Source organism: Colletotrichum jinshuiense, chromosome 9 (assembly GCF_051148585.1).
Source record: "Colletotrichum jinshuiense chromosome 9, complete sequence".
NCBI classification, from domain to species: domain Eukaryota; kingdom Fungi; phylum Ascomycota; class Sordariomycetes; order Glomerellales; family Glomerellaceae; genus Colletotrichum; species Colletotrichum jinshuiense.
Genome location: NC_139316.1, coordinates 4,119,113 through 4,131,424, shown reverse-complemented (window position 1 = coordinate 4,131,424; position 12,312 = coordinate 4,119,113). Strand labels below are relative to the sequence as shown.

At 46.7% G+C, this 12,312-nt stretch overlaps 1 protein-coding gene across 1 annotated transcript; it reads left to right on the top strand.

The window, feature by feature from the left end:
- Window positions 1-11,011: 11,011 nt before the first annotated feature.
- EsH8_IX_001071 (uncharacterized protein) lies at window positions 11,012-11,755 on the top strand (the record flags this gene model as incomplete). The annotated part of the gene is made up of 1 exon (XM_083267407.1): window positions 11,012-11,755. One exon carries the CDS (start codon window positions 11,012-11,014, stop codon window positions 11,753-11,755), a length of 744 nt encoding a protein of 247 aa, XP_083130972.1.
- Window positions 11,756-12,312: the final 557 nt, after the last annotated feature.

The window sequence follows — 12,312 nt, the reverse complement described above, 5'->3', positions numbered from 1 at the left end:
CTTGAAGATTGGGTGATTTTATGTAAGTTGTTGAGATCTGAGGATTCTATAGTTCTGGTGTCTATTTTATCTCCAGATCAAGGCGTCGTTCAAGACTTCTTATAGTTATCTGCGAAAACGCTGAGCTACTGCCAAAATCTTACTATTCTGCTTAGAGCAGAAGTTCTACTACAACCCAGCTTCTACCCAGCTTCTATCAGCCCATACAGCAATATTGGTTCTAGACTAGTTCGCTGAGTAACGCCCAGATAAACAAGCGGGTCGCTTGAACAGGTTTTGTAATGACATTACTAGGGAGGGGTTATTAATGGGACATGGATATTATATTGACAGCACAGTCCTATGGCCCGGGCCGTGTCTAAAAATGAAAATGCGCTAATGAGTCAGTCCATCACCTGCAATACTCTATGCCTTATTGGGCCATAGCTTCAATGCAATGAATTAACAACTAGTAATTAATTAAACTGTAGCAATTATCATTAGTGCCGGGAACAACAGATAACCATAAAGGCTGTATAGTTCACTCTTACCCACGACGTATAGTTAATTTTGCATGTAGTAAGAGTTTATCTAATTGATCAAGATTGGTGAATGCCTATATAATTTATTTTGTCACGGCTTACAATTCATGAATGCGGCTCTAGCTGAAACTTTCTGAATGAATTAGAGATCTCTACAAAGGACGTTGCACTAAAGGCTCTCAAAATCGTATATGTGATCAATGGTATTCGCCCTAAGCATTGCTACAAACAGGATCAAGTGTGTATGAGTGGGTATAGGTAGTATCGTGCCATGCTATGTTGTTGAATTTATTACAGGGGCTTAAAAGGTGGAGCCTCTCGATCCCTATCTGCAATTCGCTATCACTACGTAGCAGTCGCTTACTAAATCCAAACTGTTCAAACCCTCGTATATTGGGAGGTATGTGTCAGCGACTTGCGGCCTTCATCAGAGAGTATGAGATGCCAAGGCTAAGAAAATAAATCACCCAATCTCCACCTAACTTTTGATTGGTGTGGAAGGTTGACATATGCCTTGTCATACAAAATAGAAGGCACAAATCAATATGGCAGCCAAGTTGTAGCTGGCACACTAAGAATATGACGCGGTGTCGCCGTTGGGAAGCAAGGGGGGTTGGTTGCATTCTTACTAAGAGCCTTGGTGCGGGAGAATTCTATGAACATGGATATGCTAGGCGCACCTCACTCTAGCTACCTTCCAGGCGGGGCCGCGTTCCTGATACGTTGTAGTTCATGACGTGGTCGTCGGGCTCTTCAGGGATGAACCCCCCCCTGGCACCCTAGTTCCTCTTCCCCCTTGGCCGAGGCGCTGCTTCAAATGGTGATCCATCTTCTGAAATATAATCTCACAATCCCATATTGACACATATTTTCTCAATGCGGCGGTAAAAGTTTACGCCGGGGGAAGGTTTGTGCCCGTTAAGATGGTCAGCCCACCACCATTCTTCACTCATCAAGTGACTAGACGAGTTTAAGATATCCGTGTCCCGAATCATATCATCAGACGCTAAAAAGCTGAAAGTCTGGTTCATTTATCGGATACAGTTCTTGCACTGTTACATCATCAAAATTTTCAAAGATTACCACCACGAAACCAAACTCGTCTTGTCCTATCTACTACACATTTTATCTGACCTGGCGCACTTGTTCAAGCCTCTGTGAAGCTTGCGGAATGCGTTTACGGATCCTGACCAAAACGCAACTTGCACTGGTTTTGATATACAGGTAGAAGCTCGCCGGATATCAACATGGTGTATTTGGGAGCTATCAGTCAGTGTGTCGAAGATAATGAAAATAAGTCGGCGGCGGCAGCAGCAGTAGTGAAGATAATGCTGCGGGCAGCCTGTAGGTGGAATCTCCAGGCTCCGCTGTTGCGGCCACTAAATGATTGCCCGTATTCTGGCCGAGTAATCCTACAGAAACAACACTAGGGCTTTCTCAGAGAGCAAATTTTCGACGACAACAGTGTGGTGGATAGCAGGGGATGGGACTATTGATTGAACTAGGGAGGTAAAAGGAGCGGTGTGGTCACTGTCTTAGCCAGCTAAATTTACATCCATCTAAATAACAGATATGAAACTCATGGACGGAAATGGAGCAGCATGCCATGCTTAAGGCCTAAAAGCCCTCCCCCTTTTCTGACAATTAGAAACTTTTACATCATGGCCAATAAAATTGTGGCCACCGCAAAGGAAAATTAATTATGCGCACCAACCAACATGCTGCGGGCAAAGTAGGTAAGGGAGTGCTCATTAAACCTGGCCTACTAGTCAACCCCGTGGAACCCAGGCAAAAACTGTAGCTGAGGTACGGTCGAGCTACGGCTATTGTGTTTTACAAGCAAGGGAACTCTATAGCTTCCAATTAAAGACATAATTTCAGCCAATTCTGCCGTCACCCGGGGTGGTGGGTAGGTGATTCGGACGGTTCGCCGGTCGGCTTTGGCTGTCTGCTTTGGTATTGCCCAGAGGCAGCCTAGTGATTCGAATGTGTTAAAATGGCACGCTTTCTATTTGTGACAGTTATCTTGATTAAAGTTGGCTGGGCGGTGAAGGCAGCGTATGATTGCCGGCCTTCTCAGCCTGAGTATCCTCAAAATTGTGTAGTCCGTCAATATTTGTGCAGCATCAGCTTAATCCGTAATAGGAAATTAGCTGGGCGGCCCTGAAAATTTATCTGCTATTAGTGTGTTACTCAATCTGTCGGGAAGATTCGGACGAGTAACGTCAACCAAGTCCCAGTCAGGGCCATACAAATGGGGCAAGGTTGCCAATTATTGGACCATTGGAGGAGAAACGTAGCAGTTGATACCTGTATCAAGCTCGCACGAAACCGATCATGATTTGCCGCCTTATCAATCTAATCCTACTGAATACAATCTGCCCAACGAGAGACCAACCCCTTTCACGGTGCCTGCAAAATTTTCCGATGGACCTGGTAGAGGACCTTCACCATTCAAATCCATCTTCTTGCACGACTCTGGCGTCGAGCCTTGCTCTACCTGTGCAGCCTCGCTAGACAGTGGCTTCATGATAAGCTTAGGAGAATGAGAGCGCCTACATCACACACTGCCCCGTGCCAGGTATCTGCCATGAGGTGGTGGAAGTTGGGCTATCCCCAACGAACTGGAAATTCCAAATGTCTAGTGACCTCGATGCAGACCCTTCACAGAATATGCCAGAATATTCACACAAAGTCTAAAAGTAATCACAAAGAATCAAGAATCATGGGAGATAGATATATGTGGGCATAATATAGGTACCCGGACACCTTGACTCCTTGGTCTGTCTGCGAACATGAGCGCTGCGCCAAACTCAAAGCACAGTGGGATTTGGGTTCTTTTAACGACCAGGATAATTCCGTCCTGACATCTATCTGCAACGGCCCACTGGTAATCATGGCATAAGTGCGAGGTCTTGCAGGGGAACTTGACAGCCAGATAACTGAGTTGACAGCAGCTCTTGGAGGTGGCCTTGGCGCCCTAGTCAGAGAGCTGGGAGCCACTTCCCAACCTGTAACACAGAGGTTCTTGGATTATCTTAAAGCCCGTGTGCAGCGCCCTCCCAAAGAGGCCCAACTAAATGAGATCTTAGAAAAGAAATACAGAAAATAGACTTGAGAATTGTCTTGATTCTTTTGATAATGTGACTTTAAAACCAGCAGCAAAAACGCAAACTGCATCAAACCTGCACCCGAAAAAAATCAGGGAATGTTCGCAAAACGCCGCATCCCCAAGGGCATGCGTGGACTTTCAGAAGCCCCGATAGTCAAGGTTCCGAGGGATTATGCTAGTCTGAAAAACATGGAACGCGTCATTCCTCGAAACATGAAACGTTTAAGCAGGGCACAACACGAGACTTTAATCGCTTTACACATCGTTCACGGGGACCGTCACAGTCAGGCACTGGGGATCGCTGGAACAAGTGTGTTCCCGCTTGGCTCCAGCGCATCTGAAGCTGAAATCTTCCTGAAGGCGTCTAATTATTAACCATTCGTGCAGATGGAATGCCCAGAGTAGATGAAATGCGAATATAGGCCGACTCACGATTTACGTGTTCAGAGATGTTGAGGAGGTGAAGAAATCACAGTTTCCTACCTTGCCGCATCAGAGAATTACGCCTATAGGCAGACATACTTGGGGGCGTCTTTCGGGTTTATTGTACCTTTGAGCAGTGCTCACTCCTAGTGGTGCTCCGTAGGCAGATTGATGACCGACTCGACAAGATTACACGTCTCGACGACCGCCTGGGAGACGGGATGGGTATTTTGTCCACGATTCTCGTATTTTCCCGCAACGTGGATGAAACGAGATGTTTCATGGAGAAGAAGTGATTCATTGACGCGGGAATACCATTGTTCTATTACGATGCATTACAATTTGCGATCGCCAACATTGGAGACACCAGGTAGCGTCTTTGCTGAAAGGGCATACCCTGGCCGAGCCATTTTGGAAGGATGTGACAGCCCTGAGGTGCTAAGACTGAAAGTATCTGCCAGACAACGGTTTACCCATCAACTGTACGGTACAACGACGAAGTGGAAGTAGAGGCCAAAAAAGTATGTCAAGGACTAAGCGAGCAAAGATTAGAAGAAAAAAAAAAGTATTGAAGATTGCTAAGTTCCTCGTCTACTTGAATTATTAAGTATCATTGAATTCACAAATCTTTTACCCTGGTATTTGAAACCTCCATTCGTTTAAATCTCGCCTCGTCGTCCTAAACATAACTAGAATGGGATTCCGGAACCTTCCCGACCAGAATCTTGCCTTTTCAATAGCTGTCCTCCTAAATGCCGCCTCTTGTATCGCCGTTCCTCAGAACTTTCCCCATCATAATCTTGCCTTCTTGACGGTTCTCCCCCAGACCGCTGCCCCTTAGATCGCCGCTCCTCAGAAGTTTGTCCAGTGTTGGCTTTAGGCTTATGTTGAGATGTCATAGTCCCCGTCTCCAGGTTGGACTGTAGAGGACGTGGCGTTAAGAGCACCAGAGGAGGATTCATGTCGTCATAGGTCGTAAACCCTGCGTCGGTCTCTCTATGTTGATTCGGTAAAGTCGACTCCCTGACTCCTATGTTCAAATCCATGTATCCCTCAAACACGTTCATTTTAAGGACCTCCATCAGCGGGGCAGCTGCTGGGGGAGGCTTGACAGCGCCCGAAAGCAGCTGCTTTGCAGAATACGGCCAGCCATATAGCTTGTCGTTGGCCCCTTTTCGCTCGGCCATGACGGATCCTTCGAGCGATATTCCGGCAAAGAAACCTTTAGACTTAGAGTAGCTATATATAGCCGCCGTACCGTGCTTGTTGGCTGCGCCTGCAGCCTCCACTGTCCTCCCAAATGGGCCCGCAGCCAAGGAAAGACTACCACCAAAGGCCAGAGACCCTGCCTGTGTAAAATTATTGACCGCCTCGTGACTATTAAGCACGAAGACGAAATCGGTAAGTTCAAAGCCGACTTGGCTTCCAATACCGGTGCCGGCTATGGCTACAGCAGAAGGGGTGCTCCAGGAACCATCTGGCAAACGAGCCACCACGACGCCGCTGCCAAACCTGCCAGATCCGAAAAGACCGGCTTTGAAAACGGTGATAATAGCTAGGCCCTAGGATTTGGTTAGAGCCAATGACACGGTTGATTCTGATGTCATGTACCCTGGCTGTGGACAAAACCTTGGCGGGAATGACCCTGTCTGGACCGAATCGCCTAGCATCGACAAAAGATGTCAAAATCTTGCCGCACTTCTTGCACTCGGCTTAGTGATATTAGCACTTGGTTCAAATGTTCTAATAGCGACTTACAGTCCATAGAAGAAGGAAGAGGGCTGTGAAAACCCATCGCGATTTACGTATGGTCGAGAACTTGAGTATTGAGGCAGTAGGGGTTAAGAATTTGTATGGTGGATGTAATGAATGACTTGAGAAGATCAGGGTTAGTAATTTATGATGGGCGACAGAGCTAACTGTATTTGTAGTTGGTTTCAATATTTCCGTTCCTCTTTCATCATCATGAAGTGATTTCCCTTTCGGAAGTCTAATCGTCCTCTCTTTTGGGAAAGATACAGCGAGCTGTTAAACCAGTCACCCCAGTTATTTGTTACGATGTGAATTCCGTTTTTATAAAGTTGATGATACTTTCTGCATGCTCAGCCACGGAAAAGTTTTGCATAAATCCACAGATACCCCCGAGGTGTCAACCGGGACGATGTAATTGGCGTGCATCTGTCTGTGTGTGTGATGGGCAGACCTAACGAACTGGGCAGGAACAGATTTGGAAACAATAGATTAAACTAAAACAAGATTATCCTTGGGCACAAAGAAATGTGCCAATGAGCAGTGTGGGGGGGGGGGAATCGTTCGCAAAACTAGTTTTTAAGGTTTGAAACGCCGCCAAAAGCGGATTGGAAATCGCGACGACAAGATGACAACCCATCATCCCAACGTTTTTAAGAATTTGACGTCAATGCCTAATGAGATGCCGACGAGCCTTGACACGAAATTTCTTTTTCTTCCCGTGTAACACATACATTTTGGATCATTCTGGTGTAGACACGATGTTTTTTGCGCCCGGTGCATTGAGTCAGTGCCCAATGAGATGCTTTCAATGATCTCTGTACTCTCGAGAGCATGGAACGCCGAGTTTGAGATTTTAGGAAGCCTAACTTAGATTGCGCCTAAACAATTGTCCTTAACCTTAAGCCTGCGCCCGCCCCCTTTAACACTACTTGATTATTGGATCTTGAATGAACACAGTCATTCACGTTTTTGTTGCATTTACAAAGTCTTCAACAATGTTTAACCCACCTAGTACTAATCCCGTGATGCCGTGGCACTTCTGGCGATCAAACTTGATACCGGCCGCTCTAGCCATCATATCTTTTAGTTTGACCTTGGTTCTAGTTCTCTCTGGTCGGCAGGCCGACCAAATGACCGACCTTTATTTTCTCTCGGTACTTCTTCCCAGAGATAGTGGTATCAGTAGAGATATACTAACATGTTCTGCGAAGGTTAATTTACCATCGTTAGTCACGCCCGATACAAATTCGAAAATAGCCCGGTCATTTCTCCCGGATCCACCGGCTGGCATTCCAAATCCATTGGAAGTGCTTAACAACCCTCTATCTGCCATTGGGGGCATTGCGACATCTCTACCAAATCCCGTGGCTGCCCCTAAAAATCCTGCGTCATCGGTTGCAGCCGCAGCCTCTGCCGTACCCGGGCTTGCAGCAGCTCTTCCCGACCCCGCCAAAATACCCGGAGCGATAGTTTCGGGTATTGCGGGGCTGGAAGGGCTGATTCCGAATCCGTCGCAAATCGTCAGCAGTCTGGAATCTGCTGTCCCGGGAGCTGCGGATGTCATTGTCTCCTTGGTTAAGAACCTCACGCGTGACATTGAAGGCGAGTTTAAGGTGCTCGAAAAAGTATGGATAAACGAGATAAGCTCGATATTTAGCATCAAAAACCACTACAGCTTCTACGTGGCCAACGTGTGCATGGGAATGCCGTTAAACCAGACGTCGAGAGGGGCTTCTGGGCCTGTATCAGGCTGTCCAAGATACAGTGACCCTGGAACTGGTAACCATCCTCCTTTCTCCAATCGATCTTCCATTAGACCGTGGGATTGGCCTAACTAGAGAACTAGGGATTGACGGTCTTGTCTCCAAGATACCTACTGAGATATCCCTCGGTGTGGCGAATGTTACGATTCCCTTTACGGGACAGATTGTGGACATGCTGTGCCACTTTGATGATATTATATCAGCGCTTGGGAACATACTAGTTACCCTCTACATCATCGGTCTCGTCTTAAATGGGTTTCTGATCGTCAGCTCGCTCTCGGGCTTTGTCTTCAAGCCTAGAAAATTCAGCATGCTAGCGAACATTTTCATTTCTGTATTTGCGGCTGGATGGCAGACTGGGATTGCAGTAATAACTATCGTTTTAGTGCTTGTGGTTGGAGGCATAATCGGAATGCTTGGGAGGAACTTAGGAATACGTGTTGACTACGGTTCAAAGGCTTTAGCGTTTATTTTGCTCAGTGCCGTCTTCACCACTGGTGCAGGTACATACCGTTTTGCCACTTCCACGAAGACTCTCTTGACTATAATCAATCGCCGGCGAAAGGAAAAAAGTTCGAGTAGAGAGAAGCTGGAAAAGGAGGGAGACATGACTTAATGTTATGGTAAATCTTTTAACACTTAGCTGATTTTCGATGGCGGTTCTGATGAAATACTTGCATTATGTGCAGGAGACATGTTTTGGCGTATTGTATGTAAGAATAGGAGGGTTTGAAGTTGTTAAATTAAGCCTGAGTTTTAATTATGTTGATCGTACTTCGGTTCGTTAATATTGGAAATACTCAAAACATATTCCCAAATTACTCCCTCGAGGCCCTAGCCTGCTTTCCGGTCTTTCACCTGCATTCATGAATGAAATGCAAGAGTAACTACACGAATCTTCACCGTGAGAGGATACAACGACTGGCGTAATGGATATGTCACTCAAAGAAAGACCAAATACATATATGAGTAAAACCTTTGTGCTCTGGTTCCAGCGGTTGACAATTGTCCATGTCTGTCTCTTTAGCGTGAGTGGTGCACGCAGAACGCCCTTGATTTGAAAGGCTTCCCCTGCTAATATTTGACGGTGCTACTGAAGTTGAAGCAATTGGTCGAATTATGTCATTGATGGGCAGAGTTAGCAGGAGTAATGATGGCCAAATCTACCAATGCCGTCCCGCTAGCAAACGCGCCCAATCTAAGCTTCTCTGTTGTAACTGAACCCATTCAACTTCATCCAGTCATCGAAACTGCATCAATCATACACAGAAGGTTGGAAATTAGGTTTTTGTGCACAGGACAGGTCTGGGCCGTGACCTTACGACAGGCTGGAAAAACAGGTTTCGCCCTTTGCCGCTATCTGCGCCTCCCTCCTCTCCCAGGCAAAACCGTCCACCCGCCCACAGACATCCTTTCTCCGCCCTTTAATTTTGCAACCACACTCACACGCGTCATCGTGACAACTTTCAGACCGCTACGTGGTCGAGACATCGCCGGGATATCTTCGTGCTGAAGTGGAGCCTTTCACATTGGCGAGTACGAAGTCTAGCTGACGCTGCCTGGGAAGGCAGGCTGGACTTGAACACCTATAAACAACGGTCGAAAGCCCCCTAAGACATGCTGCAGGAAAGTGCAAAGACATACAGCGGCTGAACTTATTCGTCATCCGTATATGATAAGCAGAATGATTGGCTTTCCTTGGGCTTATCTGTGGTTCAGCGCTTATGCTACTAATTGCGGGGTTGTCGGCCTCCTGCAGTTGTGGCGACAAATAAACGTGTTTCCAGACACACCAAGAGCTCAAGGGAAATTATTTGACGTAATGATCACGTCAGCTCCTAGAGCAAAGTAACACGCTGGTATATTGATCCATGCCATCTTGAATTATCCTCCTATCATCAGTCCCAAGTGTTGACGCAATAATCTGGTGTGTTGCTCTATACGATCAGCCGGACACTGTTGGTCACACAGATAGCAGTAAATGGTTGCTTCAAATCCATGCTACTTCCTGAGAGATTGCAGAATCCATTGCTTTGTTTCTATTGATGAGCTGGGACTCCCTTACAACAGCGTAGGTCTACAAAGGAATTGCCAAGCCATACTGTGTGTGGACATGCAATTCAGCAAGCCTGACCTAACTGTCTAAGCATATTTCAGATCAACTATGGGTTCAAAATTAGCCATTTAATTCAGTGTTGAGTTGGATGACATACAGATAGATTGATGGATTTAATTATGCACATTTCATGTTATTGGTGTTAGGCATCCCAAGATACCAACCTCGCTTTCAGCTTCATGATGTGCCCCAACACAGCTTACTTCAAGGTTGGCCTCGATTTTCAACCAATGAAGTGGCAAGAGCACTGAAACCCCCAACCTCAGCGAGGATCTTCACTACAGATTTCCTTGCCATGATAATCTACCCTCCAAGGCAACAAATATGTCTTATCGACAGGACCCTCCAGTAGGTACGCATGCGCTTGAATTCCATAATGTCTGCTATCACTTCCGGATCTTGCGGCTGGAGAAATTAGGCGGCCTCCAGCATAACCCCGCCTCTGGACTACGTTACATGTGACTGGCCGGTGAGACATGTCAAACATGTTCCGCTGTACCATATACACACAAAAGTGAGGATCCCTACACTTGCCTTTGAGGCACTTTGGGCTTATATCAGATTCTGACAAGACATGTATTGACCTGTGTGACTAATGTATGCTTGTCGTGGACCACCAGATACCCATCGATTAGACCAGGGCGAACAAAACGTAGTTAGCTTATTCACATGCTGCAAGCTTACAGCACATTAGCCATACAAAGAATCTGTTATGATCTATCATCGTTGGATTGCTGATGAGTACCTAAAGTATTAGTCGTTGTTGGCTACAGGGAAACGTATACACTCGTGTGAGGCACCTCATTCACGTGCATACAAGTTTGTTTTGTTTCATCAGGCGCTTTGAATCCGCAGATGGAGGCTGTGACAAGGGAATAAAATCTAGCAGCGCGCGTTGAATGGGTACAAATAAGTACCTTGATTAATTGTGTCAAACAGTTTGACTCTTGAAGCACATCAGCCTTAATAACGATACTCAAAAAGAAACAAATCGGGCAGCAATTATTCCACATTAAGTTATGTCATCAAGGAAATTCAGTGCTTTATTATCCTCAAATCATTGACCAAACCTTTCCTCTTCTGGTTAATGATGTCTAACAATGAGGAGGCTGTACTTCGATTCCTCGCCAAATGAGACATCTCGGCAATTATGTGACGACGAGAATTCGCTGCCGAGGGGATTTAGCCGAATGCAGGAGGCTTCCCAGGAGGGCAGGATAGGCGCCTGCTATATAGGACTTAACTATATATGCCTGCCCAGATCGTTGCTCAGATAACATGACACTTTCTTCATGTCATCAAGTTTACCTCTTGGATCATCACAATGAATGGATCCAACGTCTCCCACAGCCTCGTCAACTCGACAGAGTCAATGTTGAGCCTCCTCAAGGTACTCCAGACTCTCCCAGCCAGTACACCTTCCCTTTTCTTAGACTTGGAAGGGGTGAGCCTATCTCGGCACGGCAGCATCTCCCTTATTACCATATTTGTTCAGCCGCAGAAGCATGTGTATCTTGTCGACGTTCACGTACTACAATCTGCAACCTTCTCAATCGCTACAGTCGATGGGACGAGCCTCAAGAGCATTCTTGAATCACCAACGATCTCCAAGGTCTTCTTCGATGTCCGCAATGACTCCGATGCCATGTACAGTCACTTCGGCGTGAGTCTCCGCGGGATTGAGGATGTTCAGCTGATGGAGTATGCGGCTCGACCGGGCCACCCGCGGTTTGTCACCGGTTTAGAGAAGTGCATTCTAAACTACGCACCGCTTTCACCAACTGAAAAGTACCGCTGGAAGTCAGCCAAGGAGGCTGGGCTCCAGCTTTTCCACCCCAGCAAGGGCGGATCGTACGAAGTGTTCAACTCGCGGCCGATGAATGCAGCCATCGAACTCTACTGCATCAACGATGTACAGTACCTCCCACAGCTTAGGGAGGTATTTTGGAGACGCTTGGACACTGCTTGGCGTAGAAAGGTGACGGATGAGACCGAGAAGCGTGTCTTGTCATCGCAGAGTGTGCTTTACGAACCCCAGTCCGAGAGCAAGAAGTTTGGCCCGTGGTAGCCAAGCCTGGCGGTTGGGTTTCTGGACGCCATCCGCGGTAGACCAAAGTCTGATCTGGCCGCAGATATGAATACTGTGTGTAATTCAGGGCTAGCTTGGTATGGGAACCAGTATTTCTTCAGAAACCCGCACTGGGGTGAGCCTCCTTCTTTTGTACCTTTATTTTCGAATAGTGGCTTCTCGCAATTCATAGACGCAGGAGATAAAGTCAGGTTCACTTTTTGAATGAGATTATGCAGGCCCTCCGCATTCTGGGATAATTACACCGATGGTAGAAGGTCTGAGACTACGATGAACGTTAACAATATGTGGTCTGGCAGGGCCTGGGTCCAACCAACCATGGCGACTTCGCGACATAGGCCCCGCAATATTGATTACGTAATTACCATCGCCTATTCCGACTCCCATCCCCCTGCATCCACACCCGCGTCATAACAGTGCACGACCGAACCATACACCACATCTGAGTATGGTTGTCTCGGAAATTCTACTACGTACTGCTTGATATCGGGAGCTAGTTAATTAGAACCATTCTGCTTTCGGGCATTCGCTGATGA